Source organism: Rhinolophus ferrumequinum, chromosome 3 (assembly GCF_004115265.2).
Source record: "Rhinolophus ferrumequinum isolate MPI-CBG mRhiFer1 chromosome 3, mRhiFer1_v1.p, whole genome shotgun sequence".
Taxonomy (NCBI): domain Eukaryota; kingdom Metazoa; phylum Chordata; class Mammalia; order Chiroptera; family Rhinolophidae; genus Rhinolophus; species Rhinolophus ferrumequinum.
The window spans coordinates 78,715,094-78,735,560 of NC_046286.1; the positions used below are offsets into that span (position 1 = coordinate 78,715,094).

Here is a 20,467-nt window from a genome sequence, read left to right on the forward strand (position 1 = left end):
GTAGTCTTGGTTGTAGATCCTTGCTTTTCATCACTTTGAGTATTTCCTGCCCATCCCTTCTGGCCTGCAAAGTTTCTGTTGAGAATTCAGCTGACAATCATATGGGAGCTCCCTTATAAGTTACTGGTTGTCTTCTGAAGTGTTTTTTGATGAAATATATCTTCTAGAAAGAAAGTGTTTGAAATTGTATTGCTATTTTCCCCTAATAAAAATGAAAAGCAACTCATAATTGGAATTCTCAGCTCATTTCTTTACATCTGCTTGAGTTAGAGGAAGCTTCAGATTAAGTAACTGAGAAAATTAATCTTCGTGATGGCTCACTGTATTTCACCTGGTGTATCAGCTATTAACCTGAATGATAACACAAATTGGCAGCTGTGGCTCAGGCCATTTTGAAAACTCAACCATCTGCTGGCCTGGTTTCAATCCTTATGATTTATATTAAATGTCTTAGGAACCCTACATATTAAAGGGACTGTGTGCTACGTGGTAGATTTAACTATCTGACAAATTAAGCACTGCTGCTAAATGATGCAGTACTAATTTCTGTAATTTTATAGTTTATTTTTAGAGTCTTCAATTTTAAGTTTATTTTGGAAAACATGAAAGTAAATTTTTTCCATGTGTATGTTTTATTTTTTCTTTTGAAAATTTATTTTTCAGTTAGAGTTGATGTACAATATTAGTTTCACGTGTACAACATAGTGATCAGATATTTTTATACCTTACGAAGTGATCATCCTGATAAGTTGAGTACCCATCTGATACCACACAATATTCTTAACTACGTAGTCAATATTGAATTCTAAATACAAAGTAAAAGAAACTACGTGAATGGAATTATTGGAGGGCAGAGTCTGTGGTCAAACAAAGCCATGAAGATATAGGAAATTAGTGTTAGGAGACCCTTCCAGTTGCCAAAGTTATGGCTAACTAGCCCATAACATTGCCTAATTGCCAATGTATTTTTCACCACAATAAAAATGCTTACTAATGTTTAAAAGTGCTGAGCACAGTGCCTGACATAGAGACTTATAAGAACGTTGTAAGACTTTTGAGGGGAATACACAGTAAATTTGGCAAATCTATTCAATGTAGTGTTATCTGAAAAAAATAATTTGATAATGTGGTGAAATCACAAAAGAAAAACATATGAAACCCCTTAAACTCTTCTCTGTTTCATTGAAGCATGGGGGCATTGGAGAGGATGCAGAATAGTGGAGAGAGAAAATGTGTTAGAGAGAGAAAAGGGTAGTGACCCACAAGTTCCTCGAGTCAGTCAGACCTTGTTCTAATGCTCACTACCCCTTCCCAACTAGGCAACCTTGTGCGTATTACATAATGACTTTAAACCCATTAACAATGGTGGCTACTTCATAAAAATGTTGTGAGAATGGAACAAGATAATGCAGGAAAAGCATTTAGCATCATGCCTGACACATACTTAGTGTTCACTCACTAGTGCCCATTATTATTGCTGTTTTTATCACAAATTCTATGTAGAATTCTTAAACAGCACAGAGAAGGCTAAATAGTGACTTACGGAAGGGTAAATATTTTAAAAAGTCCAATTTCTTCTTAATCTTTACTAGGAGTACACTATTGGAGGTACTAGGAAAAGCTGTGGGCTCTGAAAGATGGTTAAACATTGGAACACGGTGTTAAGTGATTTGTGAAATGTCTTTACTTTTAAGGTGGAAGAAAAAGTACCATTTCTGAGGTCATCTAATTTGGAGATCTGAGTGACCTCATGAAGTTTCTTCCATCATTATAATCATAAGTTCTCTATTTTGTGTTAAATTATTGTGTTTTAGTTTTTTTGAAAGCTAGACTTTCAGATTAATTGGAAGAGAAGTAATAAAATTCTCATGGGCTCGCTCTGTCTCAAAATCCATTGCACTATATTCTTCTTTTGTTATGTATTTACTCTTAAAATAGGCATTGGAGGGGGGAGTGTGGTTGGTTGTAGAGAGTAAGTGACTCCTGGTGTCGCACCACTGGCAGAGTGAACTTGGGATTCATCAACGTTGCCTGAGCTATTAGTTCATTCCTAGCTCCCTCAGAACATTTGAAGAGCTGCTAGCTGTGCATATAAAGATCCCTCCTTCACTTTAAAACTTCCTTAGTCTCTTTATGGTTGTTTTAATTTATTGGTGCAATTTATTGAACTGATATTTATTGAAGCTGCCGGTGCCAAGCATTATGGTGCATATTGCAGATCAAAGATGAGCCAACAGAGATGGGCCATAGTCTCAGAGGTTACTTTCTAGTGGGAAATCTACAAACAGTTACAATTTAAGGTGATAATGACTGTAATGAAGCTAATGGGAACCAAGTAAGAGTACTTCGAATTCGGCCTGGGATTGTCAGGAAAGGCTGCCTACAAGAGGTAAGGCTTAAGCTGGAAAATGAGAATGTGGGACAGGAGACAAGGGAAAAGGAGGTATTTTCCAGGTGGAGTAGCCACCCAGAGGAGTATAAGTAATTCACTCTGCACATGAATTATTTACCCCCCAGATCTTAATACAGACCTTATTTTGGAAGGGATGGGAGCCATGAAAAATTTTGGAGCTCTATGACACCATCAGATGTGTGCTTTAGAAAGTTTCCTGTACCAGTAGGATAAAAGCATGGTGGTTGAGAGGGGACAGGAGACTGAATCAGCAAGAAGAGTAAGAAGGCTATAGTGCTAGCCAGAGGCAGGTCCCGATCACTGCCTGCTGTTAGCTTTTGCAGTGGAGATGGAGAAGGAGGGACACCTTACAGATCTAGGTGGGCAGGAGAGTCAGTATTTTCAGGTTTAGGGTGTATGTGAAAGAAGGGGAAAAGTCTAGGGTGGCTCCCAGATTTGGGGTTTAGACAACTAGTAAGTGGTAGTGCCCTATACCAGTATACAGGATAAAAGAAAAAACAAACAGATTTTGGTGATGAGAAGATGATGAGTTTGAGTTTTTAGACATATAAAGCGTCTATGGCCCAATCGAATGCTAGGACCAGGAGGGAGGTCTAGGACGTAGAGGACATATCTGAAAGAGATACGGGATTCAGTGGCATTAGGTTAAAAGTTAAAGCTGTGAATGCATGAAGGAGCTGTGGGGTACCTGGAAACCTGGGACTTCAGACTAATTTTGTAGCTAGTTACCTGAGATAACTATTGTAGACAAAGGAAGGAGACCTTTAAAAGGGGGCTAGGATAGAGATAAAAGGTTGTGGAAATTATTTAAATAAATATGATGTATCCACTCATTGTTTCTTGTTGTTTCTTCTTTTTGTTTTTGCTGTACAAAATTATTTCTAGACCCTTTCAGTACTTTCTAATTTTAATTGACCAAATAGTGGATACCACATTTTTATTAGAAGGTAAATATAAAACTCTGGTGGACACTAGGGGTTTGCCTGTTCTGAGTCCATTCTCTTCTCTCCTTCTTCCCTGTTGACAGAGCCTCTCCCCTTTCCTGTGAGGCCTTGGGCTTCAGGGCACGTGGGACCGGCTGTAGCCCTGCTGGTTATAGGTTCCATTCTCTTGCCAGTGATTAGCTTAAGAAATGGCATATGACCCAGTTCTGATATGTGAGGGGAAGTCTGCTTAGGACCTAGGAATAGTTTTCTTGCTGATACGTAGAGATTCGTAGGGAAGAGAATGTCATTGTTTAGTTGGAAATTGTTGGGTAGACATGTGGACCTGGATATACAGGGACACTGGGGGTGATCTACATGAACATATGTGCTGACACTAGAAAGGACACTAGAAAGATGAATCTTGGTGATCTTGTTAAATCATTGAATTCACCAACCCTACCTCAGGTTATGGGAGATAATGACATTATTTTTTAACCATCTGAGTCAAGAGTTTTTGTTAACCTGTAGCTGTACACATCCTAACAGATGCACATTTCAGATGTGAATTAAGAACTGTATTAACAGAGAAGAGACTCAGTATTTTGGTTTTAGGGTATGTAAACAACAGTTCTGACAGGTACAAATGTTGTCAGACATATCCACGAACAGAATGGGTACTGCCTGACGTGGTGCTTCAGACAAATGGCAGCCTGGGTCCTGGTGGGTCACGACAGACTCTGAGACCTGCCCAAACCAATTGTAATTTAACTGCATTTCATCTAGTCTAAGTGCATTTTCTTTTTGTTGTCTTGGGGATTCGCTTTCATTCTTCCTTATCCCTTTAAGTGTTCTTAGAGGGAATAAAAGCTTTAATAATAATGCATTGAGTTATTAAAGCACCTTTTATTTGAAATCTTCCAGTCCTTAACATAGCAGGAAATGTGGCTAACTCTTGTCTTGCCCCAGGTGCAACATGGATCACTTTCAGAGCTAAATATAGATTGAGGATATTCCACATAAAGAAATATTAGAATCTGTGAAAAACCCCCAATAAATTAGGAACTGTAGAACCAAATTTTGCGTTGTTTACATTGTGAAACTACAAGTAAAATCTACCCATTGGATCCTATTGGCTTTGCCGAAATACATTTTTTCTTCCTATGAAGGGAGTTGCTTTCTTTGTGAAGGACTCAGGACACCAAGGGATTAAAGGCATTTGAATAAGAAGGCAGACATGTCTCGTAATACAAACACTGGCCATCAGATTAGTGTATTCTTTGCTTTTTTTTAAAAAAAATAGGTTTTAACATCCAAATGTTTAACTTGTCCTTCAGTGAGTACCTCATGCCAGTTTTTGTGATTTATTCTTAATGCTTAAAAAGAAACACCGCCTGTGAAAAGCAGGACTGAACAGTGTTTCTTTACAATACATGACTGTTCCTGGCCTTTGTCCTCCTGTTACTGGATTGCCTTAATCAAACTGCCCAGTGGGATTTACCACAGTGCGGATGCTGAGTGAGTGTTCTGGCTCCCTCAGGGGCACCCCAACAAATATCTGCCTCCTCCCCTCCTTAGGCCCTGGCTTTCTCCCTCACCTACTCCAGCTGGACTCCTGGACTCAAGAGTTAACCACCCCAGGAGCTGATGTGATTACCATATAAGTACATACTAATTGTTGAATAACTTGTGCCTTGAATCAAATTGAATTCATAAAATGGTATAATATAAATTCGAGGGTCCAAATACCCAGTGTAACTTGTCAGCCCTTCTTCCAGCCTTGTACCTCAAGAATTCTGCTGCTATCTGTTCTTGAAGAAGGGACATAAATTCTTCTTCGTAATTAATTTCTCACCAATTAAGGAAACATCTTCAGCTATATACTTTGGTTAAGGAGGGCCACACACAGAAGAGAACTGACTGAATAATAAGCATGAAGGAGGCATTTGAAAATTTGCACGAAGCAGGAATGTGCCAGCAGAGATTTGGGAATGAATCTTATGGATTGGTCAATAAGGACTTTTTTTTGGAGCTCTGGTTATCTGCTTGTTTCCTCTCCCTTTTTAAATGCACACGTGCTGTGTATGGTATGTTAGATTTTTCTCCATGAGTTTTATAGGAAAAAACACAGTTCTCTTTCTAATTACATACTGAAATTCTATAGCATATGGCAATGTCAAAAACAAATACCTGTAACTTTCTGTTTTAGATAAAAATAATTAAAGCACTACCAAGAGAAGTAAATGTCTTTGTTGAAAACATGACTAAAGTAGGAATAATGATACAAGAAAAATAGATTCTTGGCTCTATATTTCACAGATCAAGATTCTTTTCCCTGCTAATTAAAAACAGAGCTTTAATCATGAGATGTAGAGATAGTCCCTGAAGTTTTTCAGTTATGACTTTTTTTCAGCCTCTTTTCCTCATAGACACTCATGAGAACAGCTTTCAAATATCAGTATTTAATGATGTAGTTTCAGAACCTTGCCTTTGGTTACAAAATGACTACGAGACGCAGTAGTGGCTGAACAAAGGAGGAGCATCTGTTGAGTCTGGGTGATAGAGACATGCTGATGTGGGTTGATTCTTGAGAGTTGCAATTTGGTTTTACAAGAACATATATAAACAGAATACAGTGTTGGCTATGTCCATCCAGCCTTCTTCAGGCTCAGAATAATTTCTGTCTTTTGCGATCCAATGTCAACATAAAAAATTGGGATATGTTTTAAAACATCCCAATTTTCATGAATTGTATTTCCATCAGTTGTCAAGCACATCTTGAACTTACGTACATTTTCATTGAAACTGTGACATATCCTGGCATAACAGTTTCCATAAGTGTGCACCGTGCTGTATGATGAAATCTTCCTGAAGTGTCTCTTTCACGCTTAAAGGCATGTTTCCTGAGGCTTGGCTCCAGAATTTGATGGGATAAAGCAATTTTTTCCCTCTCTTTACACTTCATGATTTAATATCCTCTTTCTCTCTATTCTTTGGAATCAGGGAACATTTATTTATTTTCTTTCTTTCTCATGTGTTTCCATAGTTGTCAAACTCAGATTTCCTTTAATGAATGAATTAGAGGTCTCAGAAGAGTTGGTAAACTGTACAGTTTTATAAAATCAGAATCTTACAGTGAGGTTTGTTCTTTGTCTTGAGTCAGACTTTCATAGCAAGATTGCTCAGAAATTCAAATGCATATGTATTCAGTTGTAGGTAGAAAATGGTGCCAACCAATGACACAGAGACTATGGAGTTTTTGGTCATAGTAAAGAATTATTTTTTTCCCATTGGAGACAATAATCAGAGCTGATATTTCCACACGGAGATAGAGACATCTGCCACCCCCATATACTTTTAAAAATTTATTCCTGCCATTTTCACCATTATAAATCCAAATCCAAACTGCTATAGCAGATATGGGCAACTGTCCTAACCATGATTTGTCTGTAGCCAAGCCTATGAGAAAAGAAACCTGCAATAAATTCAAAATGCTTTTGAATTTATGAACATGGTATTATATCAGATATTTTTTTCTCACTGAGGTTAACCTTTTTTTTTTTTAACATCTTTAAGTTATGGCAGATCTCTATATATTACTGAAAGGAGTCTGTTAATCCTCTAATAAAAGCCCATTGCCATCCTTGAGGGATTACTTGTGAATGATGTAATTTGCTATTTTTCCTGAAAGATGAATGCTTTCAGGGGCCATTCAGGTATCTTTGTGCTTTAGACCTAGTCTCTCCATGGCATGGCAGATAGCAGTGCTACGCTTTATGCCCTCTGTTTTATGGGAGTATATTACCCATAAAGGGATATGGTTATAAAATATGAAAAACCAAGACATTTAAAAAATATAACTGTAGACCTTGGTTAAAGAACTTTTTCAGCATTGTTCTGAAATTATAGTAAGTTGTTTCATAAAGTATATACCTGGTAACACACACAAATTGTGTTTAATAATACAGAACTCTGGGATCAGATGGTTGGGGTTTATGCAGCCAGACAAATTTGAGTTCAAATCCCATTATTGTCACATACTCTCTAAGAAATTTTGGCCAAGTTACTTTTCTGAGCTCCAGTTTTCTCATTTTCAAAATGGTGATTGTAACAGTACCTGCCTCATGGTGCCGTCATAGCAATTGTATGAATGAGTAAATGTAAAGCACTTGACAAGTGCCCGGTATATAATACAGTAAGTGTCTAGTAAATGTTAGTGTTTCTTCTTACTCACTTTTGAGTAACTAACTCACTTTTGAGTTAGTGTTTCTTCGACTCACTTTTTAATTGTTTTGTAAGATACGGAAGGGTAAGCAGGGGTTATACCTTATACTATTTAAGTAAATTACATACTACTGTATTCCCAAATAATTGGATAAATGATGGCTACTTTCTAAGTCCTTCTGAATGGTAGCTATTCAGATTTGAGGGAGACACATGGAATGGCAGGAAGAAAAATCAAAATTTTTTTCACTTGCATGCCTAATATATATGTGGTTTGTTTTCTAAACTGAAAAATCCAGACACATGATTATCACAGTTTTTTATATGAAAACTCATATAAAACTTATAGAAATGAAATCACATTTAATGGCATATTTAATGAACCATCTTGTTTTCTTTTTTGAATCAAAACTGTGCCATGTGAAGATCATTCTTGGAAATCCTGGCCTAGATGTAGTCATAAACCTACAATATGAAATTATAGCCTTTAGTCAGATTCCACCCTTACCTTGAGGTTAAATGATGTGCTAATTATTTGCACAATTAAAAGCCAGTTTTAAAATTCCCATCTTGAATTTTTAGTTGTTTTCTAATTTTTTATTATGGTTAATTAACTTTTAATGCTTATGAAAAAAAGTCTCTAATATTGTATAGCCTCCTTAGATTGTAAAATATCCTCAGGTAGATACTGTTACATAGCTAATAACACATTTTATATATTTTATTCTTAATTGCATATTTTCAACAGGGACTAATTAATAAAGTGAAATTGGTAGGGTTTATCACAGAATGTTATCTCCTGGGCACTGCATTTGGGTGAGAGGCTTTCTTGCTTGGAGGTCACATGTGTAATATAAGCAGTAACTCCATATGGCAGCTAGCAGGGCAGGAAATTGGAAGAGGAGTAAGAGGAGAGATTGCCAGCTGGTGCTGAAAGCATGGGGGTGCATATGAGGTTGGACAGTTAAGTTTGCGAACTCATCCTAGAAAAAGTGCTACATACCTCATTGCTGAATATCACTAAGGTCACTTTCAAAGTACTCCCTTTGGGAAGCTGTGCACCAATGCCAGCACCTAGTCCACCCTTCAAAGCAGTTTTGGAACTCTTTTTCTGGAATGGCCATCAGAGCTGTCATCATATTATCCTTGATGTCCTGAATGTCATCAAAATGTCTTCCTTTCAATATTTCCTTTATATTCTGGTAAAGAAAGAAGTCAGTGAGGGCCGGATCAGGTGTGTAGGGAGGATGTTCCAATCCAGTTATTTGTTTAGTGGCTAAAAACTCCCTCACAGACAGTGCCGTGTGAGCTGGTGCATTGTCGTGATGCAAGAGCCAGGAATTGATGTCAAAAAGTTCAGGTTGTCTACCTTTTTCATGCAGCCTTTTCAGCACTTCAAATAGTAAACTTGGTTAACTGTTTGTCCAGTTGGTACAAATTCATAATGAATAATCCCTCTGATATCAAAAAAAGGTTAGCAACATCATTACAACAAGTTCACGAACTTAATTGTCAGGCAGGGCTACAGCACAATCTGTTTTCTCCTTCCCCTCCTCCCAGGCCCCACCTTCTTTGCAGCAACAAATTAAAATTTTATAATGAATTTACCTGACTTACAGATAAAGATATCAAAACTTTGACAAAGAGGTCAGTTTCATAATTGACAGATTTGGGATTTAAAACTCTGGCTTTCTAATCGTAAAGATTGTTTCACTACACTAATGTTGGTGATGGGGGAATGCCAGGAGTTATTCATTTTCTTCAGTGAAGAGTATTTACTGCAAATATTTCTTTCTTTAATACAAGAGGTAATGTTTAGGATAAAAATGGGTAATTTTTATTCTTTTAGACTCATACTCTTTTTGTTCAGATGAGTATGAAAGTACACATACAGGGTTCAGAACCGTGAAAGTTTTCATGATTGTCCAGTGCCCTCTCCTTCCAATTCCTGGTAAATATGTGTGTGTGCCTAGCTAGGAAATAGAGGAGTAAGTAAGAATTTGGATGGTAATTCTGGCGCTAAGAACAGTCTTTCATTTCTACAGTGTCATAGAGTAAGACTGTTCTCTCTACAAGGTAATAGATATTGAACAGGAAATACATGAAATCAATTACATGAAATCAATTATCCTATGTCATGAAGTACAAAATATATCATGTCTTGATATTAATTGTTTTGCTGCCCCTGAATTTGCTTAACCACCTTGTGGTTTCAATTAGAAAGATGCCCTATTCCTGATTTTTTTCTCAGTGACGGTTCTTGATTTGGGGAATTTTCTGGGCTATTGACATAGTTGATGCTACAATTTTAAAATTCATAATATTGACTAATGCTATAATAGGGGGACAAAGCTGTGGTTCAGAATGCAAGTATTTAACTTGAAAATATATGCTGTAAAGTGCAGGTAACAATTGATACTGTCCTTTCCCTCCACTTTCCCTGTCATTTCTACTGTTTGTGCAGTTTATCAGCTAGTTAGTGGTACTTCGTACTAGTTGTGTTTTCAGTGTTCTGCAATTCTGTCAGGTTCCCTATTCATAAAACAGACAAAGAAACTAAAATCTTTGGGGGAAAAAACGAAGCTCTTCCTCTTTAAATAGCAGACAGAAAATGTGTGTTTTTTTTTCTGTTTTGACTTTCCCTATGTAATTACTGTATTTGTCTGTAGGAGGAAGACGCGTTGTGGTCTCTTCTTCCTTACTTGTCTTGAAAACACGTAGAGATACCCACACAGCACACACTGCACTTTCCTGAGGCTGAGAGCTCACAGTTCTGTGAGGATTAGTCAAGCACAGAGCCACTTCTTTCAGTGAATGCCGGTCCCGGAGCAGTTGCGTTGGGCTGGAGGACGGGGAGGTGGAGCCTTTTTGCTCACTGCAGTGAGTTCCTGTCTCCTTTCTCTCTCCCAGCTGTGCATTGGCTCTGCACGCCGTGTGCTCGGAGTGGAATAGGGAGGGTGTGATCGCAGACCAAGGTATAAACTGCCATTTCTCTTTGGGGTGCCCCAGGGAGAAGAGCACCAGGAAGGAAAGACGGCACCAGTGCCATGGGCCAGCTCTGCTGCTTTCCTTTCTCCAGAGATGAGGAAAAAATCAGTAAGTGTGATTTGTACGGTGCAGAATCCTAAGTGCCTGACTATTTGTGTGGCTGTCTTCTAGGGCTAGTTTTGGTTTTTTTTCCTTAGGTGAAAGATAGCAGAATAATCAGCTTTGATTTTTCATGTGCATATCTTACATGGATTGGAAGATGTGTAGTTAATAATTAACTGTAAAAGTACAGTCACCCAATAAATAGGCCACATTAAATGTAAAATGCTGAAAACTCATTTTTGATACTCGTCTGTTGGTAATCTTGCAGCGCATTTTTAATCACACTCCCTAGAGTCAGAGTTTAGTTTTGAGTTTATTTAAGTCATTTGATAGATTGTACAAGCCTGGCTTCCTTTTGCTAATCTGAAATTGGGATATTTTCAGAGCAGGGTTCAATCATAACATATAAAGAAGTAAAGCTGGCTCTAAAAGGATGTATATTATACATTTGCAGATATTTTCAGGTATCCTCTGCTTTGTTCTCCGTAGAGGGGGTTCACATGTACGACCACTCCAAACAAGTAATGCTGCTTTGCTTCTAGCAAAAACCTCATTGAATATTTTTAAACAAATGTCAGGCAGATTTCACATTTGCTTATGGTCCAGAAAACAGAACTTAAAGTGATGACATTTGCATTGAAATTTTTTCCTCATTGGCTTATGTGTATTCACTTATGTTTTAGCTTTGTTAACTATAGTACTGGCATTTTAAGTAGTGTGCTGAATAGAATTTTCCCCCAAATATTGTACTAGTTGCCCCCAAATATTGAATTTTTACTTCTTTTTCAATAAAATGTTTGCAGTCATACTTACTAAATTTGCAGGCCCCCTTTCTGTCACGTCAGTGCTTTATTCAAATAAATTTAAATTGGTCTATGGAATCTCAGATACTCAAATGTCCACATCTGGTTTATATTTCCTGCTGCTCGTTCCTCAGGAAGCTAACCAGGGATAGACTTTTAAAAAATTAATATATATCTTATACCTATTCACTTGGGAAATAAGCCAGTTTTTGCAAGAAATCTTTTAGGAATGCTTTGGAATAAATTTTGGGAGACTTTGGAGCATTTGATTATAAACAAGAGCCAATAGCTGTGCTCTAAATTTTACTTGTGAAAATGATACTGACAGCATGCAATGATCCTGATCTTGAAACCTGAGATGACTTTACAAGAAAATCATTCATTTTTTCTAACAGTGAGCATTGGCATTTGTTTGGCAGCCCGGAACTTTTCAGATATTTGTAAGAATGATTTATTTCTAGTTCCTGGGTGTTTGGGTTGATTGATCCATTCCTTAAGGAACAGGTCTATTTGAAAAACCTTGGTGTGGACAAATGTAGGGGTAGTGAATTCATTCTTATCCTCCTTCACTTCCTATTCCACGGCTCCAGGTTTTCCCTTGGAGCATCTGCCTTCCTTCTACTCTGTTTCTCTTCTCCTGATCTGTAAGCAGTCTTCTTGGCTCTAAGGGAAGTCAAGCTTCACTCAAGAAGGAATTTACTCTTTTCTGTCTTTCTTATCTGGACTCGTTGAGGAACACTCTTGTGTTTTACATACAGTGCTTCATAATACTAATTGACAAAGCAGTCTATACTGCTTCTTGGGTTTGCTTTTTCAAGTGCCAATTTTTTAAAAAGGAAATGAAGACAGAACACTGTATCTGAAGTTAAGTTCTAGTCCGGAAGTGCAAATTATGGTTAGAAATCAATGCATTTGCATCCCCTCTCTTATCATTCACCCCCACTACCCTCCCCCGCCCGACATTCTCCATCCTCTTTCATCTGTCTTTGATTTTTGTTGTTGCTTCACTGTTTTTCTCCTAATTTGCTCCACACTAGATTCACACACCCCATCAGTTGTTTCCTGATGCTGGGTGTGCATTTCTCTGCTATAGGATGGTGTAAAGAGAAGCTTCTCTGCCAGGCAATCCTATGCTACTGGTCATACATGTCTAACTGTCCTTACAAAGGGGACTTGGAACAAGGGGCAGAGAATTCATTAGCGAGCATGCCTCAGGAAACATGTAAATTAGCACTAGCTAGATATTCAGTCCATAAGTTGTGTTGATAGCATGGACAAGAATCTGTAGTAGACCTTTGGGAGGGCCCAGCAGTGTTCTGATCTTGCTGCTGGATGTATAGTAACCTCCTAGGTTTTATTCATTTTTATGTCCCCACCTACTCGTCTTTTTAGCTTTCTCAGAGCCACAAACTCAGTGGGGACCTACCAAGGACAGAGCACAAAAATGCAAATGCCCACACCCTTCTAATTCTGCTGGAAAGGGCAGTGGCCCTCAAATTATAAAGAATGCAATGAGTTTTGGGTAAAAGTTTAAATTTGTGGATGTCATTCTCAAAACACAGGTGAGTCCTCTACAGTCCTGCAGAGCTACAGCAAGGAAACACCCAGCTGGCCGAGTGGTAAGGATCCAGTGACCCTCTCCCCTCTCGCTGCTCTTTTGTCCTGCTTTTGCCCTGGTGGTGGTGGTAGATAGAAAGTGTTCTCATTTAGTTGATTCATTAATGCTAGTATTTTAGGCAATTGATAGCAGCCAAAATGATGTTTTAATCCACTGGTTGTGCAGGGGCCTACATTTGTGTGGCAAGTTTACTGTATGCAGTGCCAGAAATCTTGATAATGGGGTGACTAGTCAAATACAGTAGAACTCACCATGGCTTATTTTTCAGTTAATGCAGCACAAAGCAGCTGGACCCCTTGTGTTTAAATCCAGCAGTTGAATATTTTCTCAAATTGTATACTTTTGGGTCAGAGTAAGTAGAATATGCTGACAATAAATGCGTGTTTCTTGGAAGAATAAGCTCTTTCTGTTGCTACACAGGACCATATGTAACATTAACTATGACTGTAGGTATTACAGAATTAACAGATGTTGTAGTTGATCTCCAATATAGTTTTTGCTGAATTCTTCCATGGCACTTGTTTTCTTTAAATTACCGACTTTTCTCATAGTATGCTTCCTGAAGGAAATGTCCTTGGACAGGAGTGTTGTTGGTCAAGCTTACTGACCGCGGCAGCTTATCAATCTCATTAAGTAAGCCTCCAAAGAAAAGTTAATCACTAAAGAGACACCTCTATTACTAATTCGAAAACATTTTATGTGCTCTGTTCCTGTTGTAAATTTTCCCATTTTGAAGTACATCGATTTTAGGTAGGATGAAATAGGTGACTGTTCAAACATGAACTGTACTGCCTCATGAGGTTGTCAGTTTCCTGTCACGGGAGGTATTCAAGCAGAGGGTGACAAGCCACTCCTGGGGACACAGCAAGGGACAATGGAACAGGTAATGAATGGATACACTGACAACTGCATTACTTTTCAGCCTTGATATTCTATGAGGCTGAAAATAAAATGGCATTAGCATGTATTCTAATGAAACATTTTAATTTTATAAGTATGTGTTTTAACAATACATATGTATTTTACTTTTATATATGAAATATGTTTCAATATAGTCTTTTTGTGTGGGATGAGTTACCAAGATTATTTATAGTATTCACTTCACAAATATGAGTCAAATCTCAAGTTAGTTTGTCTCTGATGATTTGCAATTTGATGGTATAACATTAATATATAAATTGGGGTAAGCAGTGTGAATTTCATGTCTGGTGAATACTTAAATTTTTGAACCTTAATTACCATGGTGATTATTCAGTTACATGCAGGGAAGTCTGTATTTAGATTTTCCAGTTCTCCAGAAGGCTTCCTAGAAATCCTATAGCCTTATACTTTGCTTTTATCATTTGGACTTAGAAACACTGGCTTTCAAGTTATCTGTCATATGTGTAGTCTGTTTCATCCCGTAGAGTTCAAGCACCCCGTATGCAGGATTCGTATCATATACATCTTTGATAGCACCAGACCCTAACGTAGTATTTTTCTCTAGAGGAGGCATATTCTGAATGTTTGTTAGTGAAGAGAATGATACCCATTTCCTGTTATGAGTCTGAGAGAACTTCAGTATCAATCAGCCTATCAGAGGACAGAATTTGGAATGACTGGTTAATATTGTAACCTATAAAGAACTGTAGTTACTGAATGTACCAGAGAAACATTTTATCAGGTTCTCGATTAGACACTACAGCATGGGCCCCAGGAAATGTGTGATAGGGAACCTCCCATCCGCAAAGAACATATTTATTCTCCTTTCTTGTCTGTAGGAATGTGTTTGTACACAGGGGATGCAGCATGACTCCAGCTCTGCTGCTGCCTCTTGAAAACATATGGCTCCTCCCTTGCCATGCAGGTTTTATTATGTCAATAGCACAGGACTGGGAGTAGGAGACCTGAGTGATAACCCGTCTCAGCTATAATACCCTGTCTGACACTAAGCAAGTTGCTAACATCTCTGGTCTTCAGTTCCTCATCTTCAAGAAGAGGGGGTTAAACCCCCATGATCTTGAAAGTTTATTCATTTTTTTCTGCCATTTTCCCCTTAGAGTTAAGAGTCTAGGACATAAATATTATACCTGTGATGCAGTTCTTTCTCCTTTATGTTCCTGCCCTTCCTCCTCCTCCAGGATGGTCTAAAGACCTCCTTTATTTTTTTAATTCATTGAATGCTTACTGTGTGCCAGGTACTTACTATGCCAGCATCATTTGGAAAACTGCTTATGAAGTGAAACTATTAGAAAATAAAAGATTCCTAATGCCCCATTTAAGAGGGGAAGCTCCACGAAGCCAGTGGTGCTCTTTGCAACGAGGGACTGCATTTCGCATAGAATTGCTGTGAGTCCTATCGTGGTAGGAGCAGTGATGTTATGTGATATAAAACATTTAACCGTGGTCACTAAAGATTAGACTTCTCCTTTATTAAATAATGCGCTCCCAAGAGCTTTATGTTTCTCAACTTAAGTATAGGAACATCAGAGCAAATGCTAGTAGTTACTATTCCTATCTTAGCTCCCTGATTCCCTTTGTTTATTCACAGGCTATTTGGTAACTGTGTTTCCTTTTATTGCTGTTCTCAGACCTTAGAGTTTGCCTGGATGCTGTGATCAAATGCTGAGTAATTTTCATTGGGATTATGAAGGTCGTAGAATTTTTTTTCAGCCTCTAGTGTAGTCGCTGGCTTCTGTGAGCTCTATCCAGACGCCCTTTCAAGTAATGTGATGTGACCCGTCCCTGTGTCTTCTTTCTGGGGACCATGTGATAAAGGAGTGGGAATTCTGATGTGCATGAAGGTTCTGGTTAATAGAAGAAAGCTTCGCATATTACCCCTGGCATTTGCATTTTAACCAAACTCAATTATCCCCTGTACTTTTGGGAAGTATTTGTAGTAAAATAACAAGTTAAATTAAACAGTAGTAATGACTTCGCCTGAAATAATCTCTAATGGAGGAGTTTCAGGCAACTAGTAAAACTCAGGGAATCTAATGAATCACTTCCTGTAGATAATTGCCTTCTGTTTAATTAAGTTGGCCCTGTCTAATATGTAGGTCTTTGAGCTTTCACCCACAAACTTTTGATACTCAATAGTAAAAAAACTAAAGTGAGCCCCAAACTCTGAGGGCTGAAACTCCGAGTGTTTGAGAGCTCAAACTCCGAGTGTTTTGGAGACTCAGCTTCCATTTTTTTATTCTAATATTTACTGTGTAACTTCTCTAAGCCTCTGTACCTTCATCTTAAATATTTATTGTGAGAATTAAATAAGCCAGTGTCTATGAAATTCCTGACAGCGTGGTTGGCATACAATAGATCCAGTAGATATAATTTCTCTGTAATAAAAGAGACTGTATTGTATAACTGTAGTCACCTTAGAAGTCATCAGAATTATGGTTTTATTACCATCATGCCCAAGAAGGGAAAAAAGGGACTTAGAATTTCAGACCTTGAATTGTTGAGTAGATGTCCAAAATTTATTTTTGCAGCACCCTTTCCTTTGGGGAACTCCCTCCCCTTGTCCGTGGGGTTCTGTCCATCATGCTGCTTTGCTTCCCTGCGCTAGTGGAGACATGTGGTCCAAGCAGAGTCAGCCGGAGTCTTCCCCAAGATCTGATAGAGGATTTGTCTTCCCTTGGGTTGTGAGTAGTAAGCAGCGATTGCTAGTTGGCAGGGAGCGAAGGGAGTCTTCCTGAGAATGAAGCCAGCTCAGAAGAAAGAAGCTGGAGGAGAGAGACACAGTCCTGATGATATTTTTAAGCCTCTGAGTTCAGCCATAAGTAAGACCTTCTTCATTATATGAAGCACTTTTTTGTGCTTAAACTTGTTTGAGTTACAGTTTTGTCACTTGCAACCAAAAGGCTTCAGATACTATTCTAGAGGATACTCAGTATGTGTAAGAGTAGATGCATTCTGAAACAAATATTTCCAAACCTAGTGAAGAAGCGAGAACTCCCTGATTTCTTCTGAACCTTCATGTTGCCATTTTAGTGGCAATGACATTTAAGTTAGAGCTGTTCTGAAGAAAAATTCAGTTCACGTCACCTAATATTCTTGAGTACATCACATTTTGAAAGCTCTGAGCCAGGTGTTAGAGAAGATACAATGTCCCTATTGTTGAAGGATTTCTTTTTAATTTTTATGACTTTTAAAAAAAGAGATAGAAAAAAAGAGATCCAGTGTTTATTCTGCCCCGAATTAAAACAGCCAGGATAAAAGAATCTTGATGCTTTCAGTCTAACAAACGAAGCCACACTCCTTCCGTACCAGGCTGGTTACATAGCTAAGTCAGCCAAATCCAGTAAGAGGGAGTTAATTACCCCCAAGAGTGGAAGTTACGTCAGGCTCCCATCACAGGCAGCGGTTACAGCCTGATGGCCAGCAAGTGCAGTTTCTACAACAAACATGTTAACAAATAAAGTTTCCTATAACAAACATTTATAATGTCAAAGGTACAAGTTAACAGATGTTGGCACTATTAAAATGAACATTTCCGTTGTATAGTAAAGTTCTTTGCCTTTAGCAAACAGACAGAAAATGAACTATGTAATGAAAATTAAAAAAAAAATAAGTATAGTTTCAACTTAAAGTCTACACTAACTATGATGTTAATTTTACTAAAGGCTGCGACAAAGATATTTGAGAACATACGATTTTCTGTTTCTACACCCTACCCCCCAAACTTAATTTGTAAACCTAATATCGTTATATAGAAAAATTGTAATGCCAGGGAGAAAGTGATATAAAAACAGGATGCTTAGAGTAGATGGAGAGAGAATTTCACATTCCCAAGAGAGGCAGAGCTCACCCAGTTTAATGCTGATGGGAGAAGGAAGAAAGAATCTGATAGAAAAGCGTGGTTCTTTTTTTTTTTTTTTAACGTATCTCAGCAGTCTCTCTCCCCTACATCTCCTCACTTTGTGGTTAGCTAGGTGGTATTGGCATTTGCCATGTCAATTATATGAAGTTTCAATTTCATGTCTCACATCTGACTGTTAGAGCAAAAATAAAATTCACACTTTCTAAGCATTTAAAATATTCAGCTAAAGTTAGCTCGTGCGGCTCAGCTTTTTCAGAGTTTTGATTCATGATTATGATAGCTAATAAACTGGCAAGCAGATGATCTGTTAGTCTAAGACTTTGTATCTCGATCTATAGCAGTCAGTCCTGTTAGAATTCTGACAAATGCCAGTGTGTCCTGAGGTGGGAGGTCAGGATGGTGAGGAGTCTGGAAACCACATCATAAGAGGAAGGCCGCAGGCCCTGGCTGCTTAGCTAGGACAAGAGAAGGCAGATGAATTAGTTGTCTTAAAATATTTGGAGGATTCTTTAATGTGGAAAGAAAAGAAGAGTTATTCTGTATGTCTTCTGGGGAGCAGAATTAGGGCAACGTCTGTTAGTTTTCACCTTTTCGTTTGGTGATTTTTAAAAGCCAGTGGTATAGATACGTTAAACCCAGTAGTGTTCTAATTATGTTTGTGATGACTCTTGTTTAAAATAATGAAAACATTGAAATGGAGTTCTAAAACCAAGGAGTTATCGTAGTCAAATTTTACATTAATCATTCTCAACACGTTGCCTAAAAGAGGATATTTTAAGACAGAGTTTTCAAGCTGTGTTAAGCCACCAAACTCTTTCTTTAAATGGAAGACCAGAATTTTTATGGGGAAAAAAATATATCTCTTTGTTACTTCTTATTTCATAATACTTATTAAATGATTATTTTAAATTATCACCTTTAGGACCAACAAGTTTGCTTTAAAATAGAAATGAAACATAGGACTTTGGGCTCTTTTCTAGGTACATTGTATTACTTATGCACCACATAAAATGTTGATTATTGAACTTGGTAGTAATGGTTGGCAGTAGCTCTCAATAAATCCTAGAGATAATAAGCAATGGTGTATTGCCTATTGTATGGTTATCTTTGTAAGCGCCGTTTTAATGAAAGATTTATTTTAAATTAATTTTCTCTAATATGGGTATAGTAAATTGAATATAAAAATTTGTTTTGATGCTATTGTGTACCTGCTACTGTGTACTGTAGACTATAATCTTCAATGTTATATTTATAGAATTTTAGGTTTTATAGAACCTAAAAATGTGTATGTAAAACTATAAAATGTGGACATTAAATTAAAAGGCATAATAAACAAATTGTTTTATGAGGCAGCAAGTTCATAAAATATGCAATTTTTTAAGAAAAATCAGCCTTATAGTTACGCTTTGCATTTGTCATTCATGCCTTAGTTTGCTGTAAAAACAACATAGTAGGGGAAAAATACAGAAACAGTTTGCATCAGTTAGGATCCAGTGAGGAATATGAGATTTATACAAATTCTTTTAACAGGGAAAATTTAACATAGGGAATTAGTTAAACAAGTTTTGGGGGAATAAAAGGTGGAAAGGCAATATTGAGGTAAAACAAAGGTAGTAAATAACTATCAGCCTTGGGTAACTTGGGGGAAGGGACCCATGGAGCTGAGACTCAGACCTTTGAGGAGGGTGGCTGTCTCCCATGAGGTGCCCCAGGACACAGCAAAGGGACCTGTGGAACTGGGCTTCTGGCCTGTAAGCCGGGACCTGGCCAGCTTTGCTGGCATCTCTGAGGGAGTGCAATGAGGCTGATTCCAGGAGTGAGGGAGAAAAATGAAAACCAGAACCAACTGCTACTGGAACCAGTGGCCTCTGTCAGGGCAACACCGACAGGAAAAAGGGGCAAATAACAAAGAACAAGTTCCTTTTCCCTTTGTGCAGCTGTCCAGTTTTCCTCTGGAGCCCTTTCTTAGAAGAACCTAACAGAGATCTAGCAAAGAGCATCATGTTTGCTGAGTCCCAGCTGCAGTATCGTAAAGCTGAATAAGGATGGGTGGGTTCGAGCTCAGAGAAAATAGTTTAATAACTGGCACACAGGTGTTGGCTATGTTTTAACAATGTCTTTTTTTTCTTCATTGTTCCAAGGTAAGCATTTGCTTTATGTCAATTTGTGGTCCTTATTTCTTTTGGGACAAAAATAATAACCATTTTAGAAAATGGTGTATAAAATTCCACAAGTTTTTACATATTATGTAGAAATGTGAATATTTCAAAAGAAATACAGCTTTTAATGCAAGCAGGTAGGCTAACAGTAATTCAAACTAATTGTAAATGTTTCTAAGGAAAACCCTCATCCAGATCAATTTAGTGAACTTAAAAAGAACAAATTATTTTTGAAATAATTCATAAACAGTTTATGAAAATTCTTTAAAAGTAATGTATTCTTTTAAAGTGTGTTAATTATGTGCTCTGCAATCTTATAGTATTTTAAAAATGTTTTCCCCCCAGTTTTACTGAGATATAATTGACGTATAATTTTGGTGAGTATTTCTTTAAACCAGTTCTCTCATTCCACATTAATGACGTTCACTGTCAATCT

The 20,467-nt window shown here is 37.7% G+C and overlaps 1 protein-coding gene across 26 annotated transcripts in view; it reads left to right on the top strand.

Moving 5' to 3' along the window:
* AKAP7 (A-kinase anchoring protein 7) overlaps positions 1–20,467 on the top strand; it is a 117,482-nt gene that overhangs the window by 69,600 nt on the left and 27,415 nt on the right. For 9 of the 26 annotated variants that reach the window (XM_033102509.1, XM_033102511.1, XM_033102512.1 and 6 more), the window contains 2 exons: positions 10,570–10,656; positions 13,016–13,072. The exons of 3 other annotated variants lie outside the window; for them this stretch is intronic. In XM_033102509.1, the coding sequence (XP_032958400.1) occupies positions 10,570–10,656; positions 13,016–13,072 (144 nt within the window). Of the gene's footprint in view, positions 1–10,229; positions 10,441–10,569; positions 10,657–12,845; positions 13,073–20,467 lie in introns of all 26 variants that reach the window. 14 more of the 26 variants (XM_033102513.1, XM_033102515.1, XM_033102516.1 and 11 more) reach the window with 4 other exon arrangements.